This window comes from Argentina anserina, chromosome 1 (assembly GCF_933775445.1).
Source record: "Argentina anserina chromosome 1, drPotAnse1.1, whole genome shotgun sequence".
NCBI classification, from domain to species: Eukaryota; Viridiplantae; Streptophyta; class Magnoliopsida; order Rosales; family Rosaceae; genus Argentina; species Argentina anserina.
The window spans coordinates 2,064,766-2,079,989 of NC_065872.1; the positions used below are offsets into that span (position 1 = coordinate 2,064,766).

Sequence of the window (15,224 nt, forward strand, 5' to 3'; positions counted from 1 at the left end):
TAGGTGACTCGGTTGTCAAGTCACTATAACTTTCTTTCCTAATACAGTCGTGATTTATGCAAACTACAGGAGCCTTTCTGCATTCGAAACACTCGTCTCGCGACCATGTACAGTTCATGAAAGATTTCATGACCCAAAATTCTTATGAGATTAGATTTTGATCACCAGGGTTCTATACAACTTGTTAGTCACTAGGTAATTATGGCACAAAATTTTGAGAAATGAAATAGTGACGAGTCGAGCCACCCTCTTGGTGCTTAGTAAGCTCCCTCTTGTTGCTTTACTAGCTTAGGTAAAAGCATTATCAAACGAGACGGGTCTTACCTGAGGAAGCCAAAACGGTTTTACCTTGTAAAAGTAAAATTTACATTTTTCCATTGGGTATGAATTTGGGTGAAAGTTTTATTGGGCCCAGTTACCCGCTTAAAAAGCCCAGTAGCAACACACTAAAACCCTAGCTCGCGCCTCTATATAAGCCAGAGAAGCACATCACCAGCAACCTCAAGTCCATCTTGCTCGGCTGCTTTGGTGTCTCTGCTCTTTTCTTTCGATCTTCATTCTCTGTTTTCTTTTGTGTTTTAGCAAATTTGGGACCGTGACGATTCAATTGATAAGGTCTCGTTCGTCGTAACTGGCCGCAAGGCCTTGCCGACCATTCTGTTATATCACCACCCATTATCTGAGTCCCTCCTCTTTATCTCCTCTTATACATCTTTTTTCCGATCTGGGTTTTCTTCAAGTTACGGCTATTTTTATTTCTCGGCCGATGATTAAACTTAAATGAATGACAAGCATATGTCTGAATCTCTGTGTTGAACACTCATCTAATCTTCTCTATGAGGCCGAGTTCTCTTTCTCTTGTTGTTGTTTCTTTTGTATAAATGTTTTGATTTTTCCAGCCGATGATGATTATATGGTGATCGTGTAATTGATGACTAAATGTGATTACATACATACCTATACTGCCTTCCTTATGAGGCTTTCTGTTACTATCAATTTGTTTTTTTTTTTAATTTTTTTCAAAAGCTGGAATTAATGGGTCGTGTGATGATTTTGCATAGTTCACATGAGTTTATCTGTGATTAAACATCATTTCAGTCTTTCGCTCCTATCTGATGACCCATTTGTAATTTTCGTTTCATTTTTTTGGCTCTCTTCCAGAGTTCTTTACTTGTTGCATTGGCCGAGGATTGAAAATTGATAAGCATATGTCCGAAACTATGTGTCGACAATATATAACACTGATGAGGCCTAACGAAATTTCTTATAACTTTGAATAGTTGCTTCATTTGGAATCAGATTCCTTCAAATGAATTTTGAGATTTGTGTTATCTAGGTTAAGAGCCAAATTGCTTGTAATGGTAATGGAGTAAGTAGACAATGATTTTGTGTTAGGTCTCGTTCGTCGTAATGTCTCTTCTGGGACTTGCCGACTATCGTGATATGTCACCACCCATAGTCTGAGTCCTTGTTTTGATAATTGATGACTTGAATCACTTTATAATTGATGATGCAGTTGGAATCAACGAACAATATTGGCTTGATGACAATTTGGCAATTTGGTTGTACATCTGGAGCAGAAAACGGTCTTACATGATTACTGTGAACATCATCACTGAATGCTGTTATGACATTTGTGAAGGCATAATGAAATAGAGAGATCAACCTTTTTTTTTAACTCGAATCATTCTCGTTCACTTGGATGATAATGTAAATATGCCTCAAAACTGGTGAACGGGGTACCAAAGTTCCATCCAATATTGTTTTTAGGGGGAATGAATTGATTTCATTTGGTGATAATACGATACACGGTCACAAACCAAATACTGGTATACAATCTAAATATAAACAAAGTTAATAATTCGCCTAAAAGACGCGCTTATTATACAAATTAAAGTACGAAAAAGTCTGAAACGAAACGAAAAAGACTAAAGTATAGTAACTCTCTTTTCTGTTGATCGAAAGTTAACATATGAGTCAAGGACTCTAGGGCATCAGTACTCTCAATGATAGCAAAAACGAAAGCAAAACGGCTGAACCAGGAATTGAAGCCCAGAAGAAACCAAGCCCAAAACCCAGCCGACCTTTGCTTAGCAATCTTCCATCTTTCCAAGATTTCCAGCGCTGCCGCCCTTAGTTCGACCCTCCAACTGTCCAACATACCTCCTAGCCTTGAGAATCCCGAAACCTCCTAAAGGTATCCTAGCAGCAAAGCCTTTGACTAATTCGTCTCAGATCCAAGCTGGTGCCGTCTGATACAAGTTGCGCCCGCCCAATGCTTCAGGTTCTGATGCAGATCACCACCGAAAAACAGAGCAAGTCGAGGGCGGTACATGACGTCGTCGGCTGAGAACGATCACCGTTGCACTTAATCAGCCTCAGAATCTAAGGATCTAGATTCTGGAACACGTTGACACTGATGGGAGAAAATCAAACTCTGGCACCGAGTACCAACGCCACCCTGCTCCATCTGTGCAAGCTCGCTTGCAATATCCGACGCCAAGACTTCCTAGAGCAGACGGATGTTACGCCCCCACCGCCATGCTTCACAAAACCTAAAAACCTAGGTTGTAGAATGTTTGCTCCGAGAAGAGTGGAGCACTATAACTCTATAAGTGTTACTAGGTAATTTTTTCCTTAAGCTGATTAAAATTTTGTTGTACCCATATCCTCTATATGAAAAACGGGGAGTCTCAATTGGGTTTGATCGTAAGTTAATCACTCTTTTTTCCTTTTTTAATTAAACGAAATTAATCACTCTCACCATTGCAATCAGAAGAGAAATCAATTCATTTGGTAGTAAACCCTAGGGCAGCTAGCATTTACAATATCGAATTCTATTAGATCAAAAAAAACTTTTACAATATCAGTGATAGCTAGTGGAGGATTTAGGATCCCGGATCTATTTAGGTTAATTGGCGGTGAAATAAAATGAAATTCATCCATACATATTTTCTCTTATTTTTTTAAGGTCCAATATCTAATATAATGCTTATGAGATGAATGTTTTTTTTTTAAGAAACACTAATGTAAGTGTAAATAGATAAGGAAATATTTTAGATTTTGTGTTCAACTAATAGAAAGGAAAATAAGAGCAAACATTGGGAAAAATATATTTCATCCAAAAAAGGAAGTAAAGTGTAACTAGTTTGTAGTATTGTACCAAAGGAAGAAGCATATGAGAAAAGCAAAAAAAAACATGAAACTTTGTTTCCAAGAGGGATCGAACATGTGGTAAGTAGGCCAAATAACCATATGAACTGGAACTGTGTTTTATCTCTAATAGCCTATAAAATTTATTTGTACTTTCAAATTATCGTCTGGGCTGGTGATAGCGCATCAACTACACATGTTGAAACCTAGTAGACACAGTAGACAAAAAGTAAATGGATATGCAGTGATTATCTCTAAGTAAGCTCCTTTCATCTCCAAAGCGGTTGAATAACCCCGTTGATTACATCAATTAGCAACTTTGGGTCACCTTCCACCTCCAATCGAGCGCATCATCTTTGTCTTGCAACCCAGTTGCAAGTTACAGTCATAACTTCGAATTCAACTCATTTGGTAGGAACATTAAAACCTGAAATCAATGTTTTTTTTAATGCATTTAAATCGCAGTAGAAAAGCTAGATCGTCTCATTCGTGCATGGACTTGAAAAATGTTTACAAACTCATCATGTTTCCATGGAAAATATATGATTAATAAAATTCTGACCAAAATCTGTGTGCTATGCGCAATCTTCATTTCGTGAATGTTATGAAATTCAATGTTCACTGAATTGATCATGGACTGTAATTAGTTTTTTGTTACAACGAAAATGAAGTTTGCAACTCCTAAGGCATTTAGTTCTACTACCAAGTACCAACTACTACTACTCTAAACGACATCGTATGCCACCATCTAAAGTCAAACATAGCCTCATTACCTCGTCAAAGACATGTTACGCGCGGGTAACTAGAGAGAAGGAAAAGACTGAAAAAATCTGCCGACACTTGGTGTACCAGCCTGGAGCTTCGTCTCCCGAACCTCCCGGTTGTCTCTCTATCTAAGCATCAAAGCCATCAGACCCTCTGACTCACTCCAACTCACCACTCCTAGAGTCCTAGACTGTAACTAACACAACTCAATCACTGCCTTAATAACATGAACTACAAATTCCACTCTCTAGTTTCCATTCACGAAACGTCCCTCTCTCACTTTCCCCCACCCACTATTTATTCAGATCCCTTCTGATTTCAGTGCCCCCCATTTTTGTTTCTGTTCCAAATCATTCACACTTTGTGTGCTTCATTTCGTTTTCTCAATTCTCACTCTCTAGTTTCTATCTCTGTGTCTGATCAGTGATCACTGCTGCCCTATTTGGTCTAAGGCCTCAGTTTTTCTTCTTGTAGCTTCTATATTTTCTCAGTCTTGCTCATACTTTGTGTTACATTCCCCTCGATTTCTCATAATTGGTGTGACCAATTTCATCAGTTTCAGAACCCCAATTCTGTTTCACCTCTTAAAGACTTTTACTTTTCTAGTTCTTGGTTTATTTTCTTAATCAGAATTTCCATATTGGTCTGATCAGTTCACTCTAAAGACTCAAACTTTGTGTCTCACTCGCTCAATTCTTCAAAACTTCTATATGGGACTGTTTATCTGATCAGTTTTATAGTTTCCTTTCGTATTAATCTTAGTTCTTGAATAGTAAAGTTCCGGCCTTATGATGCATGCCAAGTCCGATTCAGACGTCACGAGCTTAGCACCGTCGTCGCCGCGATCGCCGAAGCGGCCAGTGTACTATGTCCAAAGCCCATCAAGGGACTCCAACGATGGCGACAAATCCTCCACCATGCACGCCACGCCGGCCTTCAACAGCCCAATGGAGAGCCCATCACACCCTTCCTACGGCCGCCACTCGCGGGCCTCCTCCGCCAGCCGGGTCTCCGGTACCTTTAAAGGAAGCCGAAAACGCGGCAATGAGAAAGGTTGGCCGGAATGCAAAGTGATTGAAGAAGAAGGGGACTATGATGGGCTTTATGGGGAGAAGGGCATTTCAAGAAGGTGTCAGATTTTGATGGCTTTGATGGGGTTCATTGTCATCTTTTCGATCTTCTGCTTGATTCTTTGGGGTGCTAGTAGACCTTACAAAGCTCGCGTCACTGTTAAGGTATGTCCTTTGATGAATATATGAAGATGACTATGATCAATGTCTTCTATATAGTTTTATTGTTTTGGTGCATAATTGGCTATATGTCAATGTGCTTGATTTGTTCTAATATTCAATTACTGTACAAATGAGAAATGAATTTTATAATCTTGAAGTTTGAGATTTTCGTAATCTTACTGGAGTCACATTCTGTCTGAGATTTGTTTTGTTTGGCATTTGACATGGTATATTTTGACTTGCATTTGTATAGTTGTATTGATAATCATGTTTATGGAGAGGTCGTTTTCTTTCAGAGTTTAGCTGTGCATAATTTTTATTTTGGGGAAGGATCGGACATGACTGGAGTACCTACAAAGATGTTGACAATGAATTGTTCAATGAGGATGAATGTGTACAACCCTGCTACGTTTTTCGGTATTCATGTCAGCTCGGACACAGTTAGCATCATGTATTCAGAAATTGCAGTTGCAACTGGTCAGGTTAGATTTCTGGCCTCGATTTCATTGGTCTTTGGTCATATTATGATGATTATGAGATTTGATTTCGTAAGCTAAGAAAGTAATAAAATGAGCTTGTAAACAGTCCAGAGATTGAGAGTTTGTATGAAGTGTCATTCTTTCAACATCTTTCATAATGTTGTTTAGTTTTCATGTGCTGTACAATTTTATGGAAGTTTGGTTTGCAAATGATGCAGTTGAAGAAATACTATCAACCAAGAAAGAGTCACCGGAATGTGATAGTGAACCTCCAAGGAGTGAAAGTACCTTTGTATGGGGCTGGGGCAAGCGTAGCAGTCGATGATACCAGTGGGGGAGTTCCAATGACACTCGTGTTTGAGGTTCGGTCACGAGGGAATGTGGTGGGGAAGTTGGTGAGAACAAAGCACCGGAAGCACGTAAATTGCTCCATGGATTTAGACTCTCGTAGAACCAAACCCATTACATTCAAAGCAAGTTCATGCACATACAAGTGAGCACTACCCGCAGATTTCTCTACGTTGTTTGTGCACGTTCTTTGGGGAACTATTGCACAAATATTTTAGTCACAGTTCAGTTATATGGTGCACCTTCTGCTTGGCATGGAGTGGTTTGCGCTCTTATCTTGTAATATGAGATTGCACACCTCTGTATAGAGGGTATTATACTAGTTGGAAATAAGTTTTTCTTTCAATTGCCCATATGTCCGTATCCAAGCGCTGCTGCAGGTTTAATTGGTAAAAGCAAGTTACAGCAAGAGAGTAAATTTTGATGTGTAAAATAAGTTGCACTCAGATTAAGGTTCAGATTTGCAATCTACAATAACAGGGCCTTCGAAAAAATTAGCCCCCGCGAGATATGTTACACAAATTTTTTGAAAGACATGGGTTAAGCAGACTAGCAGACTCTCAATTCCTTTTCAATTCAATGCTGCACCATCCTTTGGTTGAGATGCTGTAGTGCTCTCCTGCTTGTCAACAGCACATCCAGTCTCAAGAACGGTGGCACCAATCCTTTTCAGGGGCCAGTACCGAAAGATTGATCGTCCTAAAATGTTCTTGGCTGGCAGTGGACCCCTAATATAGACAGAACTTAAACAATCAATCAACAAGAGGAACCTCCGACTTCAATGAATGATCCAAATGGTCTCACAACTTGGTTTAGAATGCATTACCATACGTGTGAATCGTAGCTGTTATTTCTATTGTCCCCCATCACAAATACTGAGTTCTCTGGCACAGTCTGCGAACACAAACATAAAGATGCAAACTTAACTACTTGTGACATTCTTTTACAACCATACCAAGTTTCCTAATAATTGCATAAAAACAAGGGGTATACGGGAAGAAAAGGAAGGTAAATAGTTGAGCTGATTCTTACAATTGGTGTCATAGTATAAGAAGGTGGTTCAAGGATGAACTTTTCATTTCTCTCGACCCCATTAACTATAAGCTTTCCATTGCGAACCTGCAGTCAGTAATCCATCACCAGTTAGATTTCATTATTCAGATTGATATTGATAATGAAAGAATCTACATAGCAACTATCAAAAAACTCAAGAGTACTAATGTAAATAAATTAGTTCAGATGCATGTCGAAGATAAATCTGCCAGTGTAGAAACTACGGAGAATTGATTTGTTCAGTGAGCTTAATGTAAAATAGAGATTTTCCAGCCACAGTCACCCTTTTCATGGGTGAATGTGGGCTAGACAAGAACTAATGGCATGTAGGAAGAATGTGGGCTAGACAAGTAGTAACAGCATGGTACTTAAGACATTCTGGAGAAAGTTGGTTGAGACTTCTCATTTTTAACATGAGAAAGCAGGTATTATGGTTTCCTGTATTGACTAGAAGCAAAACAGAAGTAGGATTTTGAAAAAATGCAACACCATAGCACACAACAAAGGAAACTGCCAAGAAATCTGACTAATCTCACCTCTACAGTATCACCTTCCTTGGCCACTATCCGTTTAATGAAGACGTCAAGGTCAGTATATCCTACTTCTTGAAGGACTGGTGGACTTTTAAAGATAACTACGTCATTGGCACATGGCTTTCTGAAGTAATATGAAACCTGGCGATGTTATGAGAAAGACCTGTTAAGTACATATTTCACCGTATTCTCATCAAAACAGGCACATAAAAAGTACAGAGAGCATAAAATACCCCAAGTATTGATAAAAGTTCAGAAAAATGTAATTTTTCTTAGGGTGGAACAACAATACTAATTACACTCTCACGAAAACAAAAATTTCAAAAGCATCATCAGTTTCAAATCAATCCGAACAGGGGGAGGAAGCTCCATAATGTGGACACCCAATTGAACTACACACGCAACTCTGCAAGGCTATCACCCCAGAGTTTGATTCTTTATAGTTATAAAAGAAACACGGTAGGTTCTACTTCTTACCTTCTTGATCAGACCCAAGTTCAATATTTTTCAGCCAAGGCAGTCATAAATTCATAACACACTCTTCATGCATATCGAATTAATTGGTAACATTAACCGATGCAATATCCTAGTCAGTCTAAACATATATTGATTTCGTCTCTCACCTTGATCATGTCCACCGAGTCTAATTACCTATCCCTGGGATACTTTCCTTGCTAAGCTTATCCCCTTAAAAACTTTCATTCATAGGATATATTCCTTATTATTCTTCTCATCTAACCTAAGTACCAAACTATCAAGTATACCATATCAAGCAGAATTACCCACATTGCCCCAGAAACTGTTATCTATATCGTCATCATCAACCAGGAACAAGTCATATGTACATCAATGCAATGTTAGCCACTACAATTTCGATTTCGAAACCAAACACCACAATCGAACCTTCGCAAACAAAACTCACAAAACATAACTGAAAAATCAAAGCAACAAAAAAATCAAACCTTTTCAGCTACAATTCTATCTCCAACATCCAACGTAGGATACATTGATAAGGAAGGAATAAACCTCGGCTCAGCTATGAAAGTCCGAAACGCAAGCGACACCGCAATTGCCGCAAACACTGTCTTAGCATCGTCAGTAGTTATGTTCAACCATTCCGGCAGGGGCCCACTTTTCTTCTCCCCCTGCCCATCATCGCCGCCGCCGCCGCTGCCACCTCCTCCGCCGTCTCCGCCGCCTCCACTGTCCAAAGACACCTTCTTTTCTTCACCGGAGTCCTTCAAGGCATTGCAGACGAGTTTTCTGAAGTGGGTTTTGATTGAGAGCTTGGGATATTTGTGGGTTTTGGGAAGTGGGTGGAGATTTATGGGTGAGGGATTGGGGTTTTTTATGGGAATGAAGAAGTGGGTGTGGTCGGAGTTAGGGTTTTGGAGGGAAGGTAATGGAGGGAAGTACTGTAGAAAGAGCATTGTCTTTGGATCAGAGATGGAGTATTGCTCTCTGTGAGTCTGTGTTTGAAGATTGAAAATTTGGAGTTTATTTAGAGTATTCATATGATTGTGAAATTCCGTTGTTATCCCTTCGGTTTTGTTCAAATTACTCTCTAGTTTTTTCTTGAAAAGCAAGACTCAAGACTCAGATGAGTCTTTCTTTTCCTTATTGCAGTAGGAATAGAGTTGAAGAATCAAATCAAATCCTTAACTATTGAGAAGGTATATATGGAAACACCAACCATGTTAGGCTGTCGATTTCTAGGTAGGAGTAGAGTTATGTTCTGTATCTCTTGCCAACCAGAAATATGTTCTGATCTGGATGTACTTGAGCCAATGGTGTCTTACCGTTGATAAAAATATATGATCATATGTTCTTGAATAAGTTTCTGGGTGCATTGGCTCAAGTAGTGTCGCCGTACCTTCAAGTAAATTAGAATCAAACATGTTTGTATGTAATGTAATTCAAATATGTAACAGAGGCATCCTAGCAAAGGAATGAAACAATGTTCTGGTTTTGCAGTGTCGCCTCCATGTAAAACGTTGTCCAACACCAACTAACAGGCATAGCCTCGTTAAGGAGCTTCATCAAACTTTGTTTATTGATGAACACGAATAGTAGAGACAATTGAATCCCAATGGGCTGATGCACCGAAGAAGAACATTACAGAAGCTGCTGCTATGTAAAAATTAGAAAAACAATAATAATCAGCTATACCAACTAGAATGTAAGAACGTGTTAATCACAAAGTATCGGCTAGGCCAAATAATCACGAACAATCTGAATCTAAGAAACATATGAAAGGCTTCATAGGTAGGAACCACATGATCACATGGAACTGTTCTGGGGGATTGTTGAAGAAGTCCCACATCAGAAGAATAACAAAAGAGAACTTATATGTGTCCGTGTCGCATCATGTTGTCTTGCTTCTTCTTCGTTAACATATATACACCACTCTACATGTATTTTCAAACATCCTGCATATCCCAACTTGACTTTGAAACTGCCTCTTGCATATAACCAATGGCTGCACTCTCAGTGCAGAAGTATGAGTAATGCACATGGTTCTAGTAACATTCTGCATACTTTCAGATGAAAACTGGAATCTTTTTGAAATCATCTGGCCTCTTATATTAGCAGCAGTGCTGCCGTTATCAGAAACAGCTCCTCCGGGTATCTGCAAAGCATTAGGATAAGTACTCAAGGTTTCTTTCCGACTAATGGTCTCCAAACTCTGCTCAGGTACCTTGTTCAGTATGACTTCTGAATCTTCTTCTGACTCATTGAGGAGTCTCATTGCTTCATCCATCAAACCTATAGCACGCCAAGCCTCAGCAACAAGCTCGATTGTTCTCATGTCAGGAACAATCCCTTTCTCTTTCATTATATGAAGTAAATCTTCTGCTTTCCAGGGCTGCCTAGCTTCCCCGTATCCCCATATTAGAGTCTCAAAGGTTTTAACATTTGGACTGATTCCCATTTTACACATTTTCTCAAAGAGATCCCAAGCATGCACCATTTTTCCTGCTGTGCACCAGCCACTCATGATGGTTGTGAAGATTACAACATTTGGGTGCACACCAGATTTTCCCATCGAACTCAGAAGTGACTCTGCCTTCCCAGGATCACCGGCACGCACATAGCCTTTTGCAAGAATGCCGAATGCATGGATGTCTGGTTCTATATCTGCCCTTATCATGTCATCAAATATCTCCTGGCATTTTTCCATTAGTCCTGCTGAGCTCCATGCATTCATTATGGTGCTAAATGTTATTACATCTGGTTTCATCCCAAATTCTTCCATCAATGTCAGTACCTGCCAATTTATGCTTTTTGTGAGTAAACCAAACATTCAACGAGTGTCATTAAGGAAGCAGTAGACATTTTGGAATAGTAATATTCACATAAACAGGACTAATATAGTTCATTGGAATCCCAATATTCAACTCACCTCATCAACTCCATCAGTGTCTGTAATGTTCAGAAACCCCTTAATGAGAGAGTTGAAAATGACAAGATTCGGATTCACTCCAAGATCCTTCATTCTATATACAAACCTTAAAGCATCTGTCATGTTACCTTCTTTGCAATATCCATTTACAACAATGCCACAAGTACGCTCATTGGGGTTCACTTTGTTGTGTTGCATCTCCATCATCAACCTTTCAGCTTTACTGGTCTCTCCGTTCTCAGCATAAGCCCTTGCTAGTGTGTTAAAAGTGACTGCATCAGGTTGTATACCAGAAGCAGCCATCTTATATACCACATTCCAGGCTTGATCTAATCTCTTCTTGTTACACCAAGCTCTAACCAGTATATTATATGTCCTGTCATTCGGTTTGGCTTTCCCATCCTGCAACATAAGCTCTAGCAATTTTAAAGATTCTTCAGGTTTACCAGCAATTCCATATCCTTTGATAAGGGTGTTAAACGTGCTGGTTGTGGGCTTACATCCACTCTCCTCCATTTTCCGAAATATTTTCATGGCATCATTTACATTTCCGGATTCGGAGAAAGCATTGATCATGGCATTGAAAAGTATTGAATCAGGCTTCATACCATTCTCCTCCACTTCAGACAGGAGTAAGGGAATTGACTTAAAACGCCTCTGGCGGGTCAAGGCAGCTACAAGAGTTGTGTATGTGATAAGAGTTGGCCTATGTCCTTCTTCTACTAAATTATTGAAGATGGAATGTGCTTCATGAGGCTTCCCTCTTGAAATTAAATTATTCATCAGCTTTGTTCTTGAACGAACTACTCGACAACTGTTCTTGTCCAAACAAACAAGGCAGCGAGATACCAGAGTTGAAGTTGGTTTTACTTTGTCCTTGCCCAGGTTTGGTTCCTAAGAAGTTCACAGTGAACAATAACTTGATTCAACACATATTTATGCAAGGTATGCCTAATGGAGTTCACTAAACTAAACCAGTAAAGTCTAAAGAGTAACAAAAGAACAAGTCATTCTCAGTCTAATTAGTGGAAGTAGCAAAATTAGAAGAAATAGACTGCACATTGTACCATAATTCTAAGATGCAAGATTCCAGTAAACAAATGAGTTCATGGCCAATATGATACCCTGAGTGAAGGTGCGGTATTACTAATTGTTCCCTCTTGAAGTCTACCCATGATTCTTCAAGCACCAAGCTCCCCTGCTACCTTCTTTGATCAAATTTAGATTTCGGCTTGCAGACCATGCCAAGGAATTTGTCAAAGCTTTAGAGCGGAGGGAATAGTTAGATTCTCATTTCCTCCTACATGAAACCTATGGAGAAATGAAGAATACCACAGGATAAGCACAAATGTAACTGGCATGCAGCTCAAGAAGTTCAAATCTTTCAGGATAAAAACATTGCTGTGAGGTTATATCTGAAACATCCAAACCCAATTCGTTCAAGACTCAAACTTTCACTGCAAATCAAAGCCAAGATAACCACTAAATCCTAGCTGCCCAACAACTGAAGACAAAGAGAACTGAAAATCGAAACTTAAGTATAAAAATGGGTTCTTGAAAACAATCACAGTTCAACAGAATTAAAGAGTATATAGCTTAGTTTGAGCTCTATGGTGCAACTTAGTTCAGTGAATTCAAAACTTCATGTTCTTAAATGAGCTGCTAGAGTGTTTACCTGTTGAGCTGAAAGTGGCAGAGCTCAGAAGAAGAGGTGGAAGTTCATGGTTGGCTGCCCAGTTATGCATGTAAGCCAATGCAATGTGTAAAATTAGAAGTGGCAGAAGAATTGAATTGTAGTCTAGCGGTATGGGTTTGTGTTGTGACAATCCACTGGAGATTCTTATCCACAAATATTATCAGAATGAAATTCTGGATAAATATTTGAGGCTGTAAAAGGAGGGAGACAAAACTGTGTAGACTATTTTGGTGGCTAAAATTAAGAAGAGCATACTGTTGTGTACCTCACTACGTGGTCACTTGGATCATCATTGTCTCTTTGACTACCAGACTACCTCCTTGTATCTCCCTCAAAGAATGTATGAACGAAATAAGAATCCCTGCGAGATTTTGCACCATTTCTCAAGAACTCCAATGGAAGTACCAAACCCATCTTAATCCAAATAAATTATCAACGTTGGATACACAATTAAATCACATTGGTTCCTGGCTAGTTGGTAAGTTGTCACCGAATGAGCCAATGAGGTGAAACTTCGGATCATTAGATTAGAAAATATTCCGATCATACATTTTTCGTATTAATTAAACATAATATAACTGCTCTTACATGTTAGAAACTTATAAATCATTGGTAATTTCATGCAAAAATATTAGTAATGCACAGCTTTACTTTCATGTGAAATGGATATTGACGAACAATACAATCGGACCAAGGTGTGAAATCAATCATACAAAAATCAGATATAAAAACTTGTTGGCCATAAACCATTATGAATGACTTCATGGTTCGTCACAACTCAATAACTGAACCAACGAAATATATTGAACTAGTATATGCCCATTGCCCAACTAGATTCAAAGAAAGGCCGCTAAATTGCTTTTGATAATCTACAAATCATAGTATTAAGCAATTTATCCATTAGACTTTTTAACATAGATCTAATGGCAACAATCTGAAAATGTCAATGCTAAAAAAAGTTCAACGCATTGGTGTCATGGTGTGTAGAGCAAGTACGCATTATACATGTTAGAGCAAATTAATAGTCTTAATTCATAATTAACTCCCAGTTGCTATCTCTTGCAAATTAAATCATACTTCACATAGTAACTAAACACCACAACTCCATGTGCAATGTCGTGAGCTCATGAGTGTGTAGTGCATCCCCAGCTCTGTATACTATTATTTTAGTGATTATGACTAAATTAGATTGAATTATTCTTGTTAAGTACGAGCATATTATTTGATAAAAAAAAAGTATGAGCATATTAATTTATACACGTCGTGCATATTCTAACTTGAAAGAATGACTATATTTGAAGTCATGAATTATATATGAATTGAACTAGTATAAACTATAAAACTAGTCAATGTGTAAGACGAAACCAAAAACTTGATCAAGAAAGAGCAATATGAGGGTTGGGCATTTTGTGCAGTTTCTTTTGTTTCTTTGTCTGGTAGGAACTTGTGCTTCGTCCCCATCTGATCATAAACACAGCTTTGTGCTTGTTCATGGAGCTGGTCACGGTGCATGGTGTTGGTACAAGGTGGCTACTCTGCTGAAACAGTCGGGCCACAACGTCACCACTCTAGACCTTGCAGCTTCCGGAATCGACCAAACCCAGATACAACAAGTCACTTCTGTTGCTGTTTATGTCGACCCCTTGATGAAGTTCATGGAGTCTCTCCCCGCAAACGAGAGGGTAGTTCTTGTTGGCCACAGCATGGGTGGAGTTCCCATAGCTCTTGCCATGGAGAGGTTCCCTCACAAAATCTCCGTTGCGGTTTTCGCCACAGCTTCCATGCCTGGTCCTAATCTTACTTACACAGCTATACGCGCAGAGCTTAGGCGTTACTTGGATTATGTGGACTCTCAGTTCAGATTTGATGATGGTGCTGATAAACCTGCAACCTCGGTGCTTCGCTCCCAAGAAATCCTATCCCCATACTTCTACCAGCTATCACCACCAGAGGTAAATTTATGTACAGATAGCGTATACATACGCATATATACATGATGTATATATAGTTCATTTTTTCTATCGATTGGTGATGTGTTTTATACTTTTATACATTGGATGCAGGATTTAACACTAGGGCTCACACTGGTGAGATATGCCCCGATTGTTAGAGAAGAAATGATATTTACAAAGCAGAGATATGGATCGGTACGTAGAGTATACATCATGTGCGATCAGGACCTCGTACTTAAGGTGGATTTTGCAAGGTGGATGATCCAAAATAATCCTCCAGATGAAGTGAAGGTGATAAATGGTTCTGATCACATGGTCATGTTCTCCAGACCACTGGAGTTCTTCTCCAACCTCCAGCAAATTGCTGAGAAATACTCCTCCTAAAGAAAAAGATCGACATGAGTAGTCGAGTACCATCATGTAACTAAAGTCTTAATTATTTGATGTATGAACAAGAATAAACTTTGAATTACCAAATAAAAAGTTTACATGTGAATTTAGCTAGCAATTTATGAACTTGTATATACATACTTAATATCACAATCATCGTCTCCTTTCGTTACACAGAACAAGGATATTTTTCTTATTTTCCTTTAATTTTGGAAGCTTT

At 39.0% G+C, this 15,224-nt stretch overlaps 4 protein-coding genes and 4 non-coding genes across 9 annotated transcripts; 6 read left to right on the forward strand and 2 right to left on the reverse strand.

Moving 5' to 3' along the window:
- Positions 1 to 590: 590 nt before the first annotated feature.
- Positions 591 to 687, forward strand: LOC126805382 (small nucleolar RNA Z43). Its single transcript, XR_007674052.1, has one exon. It is a non-coding gene; the product is annotated as a small nucleolar RNA Z43 (small nucleolar RNA).
- A 210-nt stretch (positions 688 to 897) lies between these two features.
- On the forward strand, positions 898 to 981 carry LOC126805387 (small nucleolar RNA U83). Its single transcript, XR_007674057.1, has one exon. It is a non-coding gene; the product is annotated as a small nucleolar RNA U83 (small nucleolar RNA).
- A 54-nt stretch (positions 982 to 1,035) lies between these two features.
- LOC126805380 (small nucleolar RNA snR60/Z15/Z230/Z193/J17) lies at positions 1,036 to 1,124 on the forward strand. The gene has a single exon (XR_007674050.1). It is a non-coding gene; the product is annotated as a small nucleolar RNA snR60/Z15/Z230/Z193/J17 (small nucleolar RNA).
- A 251-nt stretch (positions 1,125 to 1,375) lies between these two features.
- On the forward strand, positions 1,376 to 1,468 carry LOC126805383 (small nucleolar RNA Z43). Its single transcript, XR_007674053.1, has one exon. It is a non-coding gene; the product is annotated as a small nucleolar RNA Z43 (small nucleolar RNA).
- A 2,647-nt stretch (positions 1,469 to 4,115) lies between these two features.
- On the forward strand, positions 4,116 to 6,334 carry LOC126790743 (uncharacterized). Its single transcript, XM_050517090.1, has 3 exons — positions 4,116 to 5,153; positions 5,447 to 5,632; positions 5,848 to 6,334. The coding sequence occupies exons 1-3, from the start codon at positions 4,707 to 4,709 to the stop codon at positions 6,124 to 6,126; spliced, it is 912 nt and encodes a 303-aa protein (XP_050373047.1). The 5' UTR covers positions 4,116 to 4,706; the 3' UTR covers positions 6,127 to 6,334.
- Positions 6,335 to 6,399: 65 nt separating this feature from the next.
- On the reverse strand, positions 6,400 to 8,993 carry LOC126791162 (chloroplast processing peptidase). Its single transcript, XM_050517574.1, has 5 exons — positions 8,526 to 8,993; positions 7,567 to 7,704; positions 7,010 to 7,096; positions 6,804 to 6,871; positions 6,400 to 6,705 (listed from the first exon to the last, which is right to left on the reverse strand). Exons 1-5 carry the CDS (start codon positions 8,991 to 8,993, stop codon positions 6,549 to 6,551), a joined length of 918 nt encoding a protein of 305 aa, XP_050373531.1. The 3' UTR covers positions 6,400 to 6,548.
- A 790-nt stretch (positions 8,994 to 9,783) lies between these two features.
- On the reverse strand, positions 9,784 to 12,787 carry LOC126791038 (pentatricopeptide repeat-containing protein At5g21222-like). 2 transcript variants are annotated; one of them, XM_050517435.1, is made up of 4 exons: positions 12,642 to 12,787; positions 12,091 to 12,277; positions 10,967 to 11,860; positions 9,784 to 10,831 (listed from the first exon to the last, which is right to left on the reverse strand). In XM_050517435.1, exons 2-4 carry the CDS (start codon positions 12,139 to 12,141, stop codon positions 9,953 to 9,955), a joined length of 1,824 nt encoding a protein of 607 aa, XP_050373392.1. In that variant the 5' UTR covers positions 12,142 to 12,277; positions 12,642 to 12,787; the 3' UTR covers positions 9,784 to 9,952. The 2 variants fall into 2 exon arrangements, with proteins under 2 accessions (XP_050373392.1, XP_050373400.1); XM_050517443.1 differs by having other exon boundaries at positions 12,034 to 12,277.
- Positions 12,788 to 14,053: 1,266 nt separating this feature from the next.
- On the forward strand, positions 14,054 to 15,074 carry LOC126793662 (methyl jasmonate esterase 1-like). Its single transcript, XM_050520262.1, has 2 exons — positions 14,054 to 14,614; positions 14,726 to 15,074. Exons 1-2 carry the CDS (start codon positions 14,054 to 14,056, stop codon positions 14,996 to 14,998), a joined length of 834 nt encoding a protein of 277 aa, XP_050376219.1. The 3' UTR covers positions 14,999 to 15,074.
- The last annotated feature ends 150 nt before the right edge of the window (positions 15,075 to 15,224 follow it).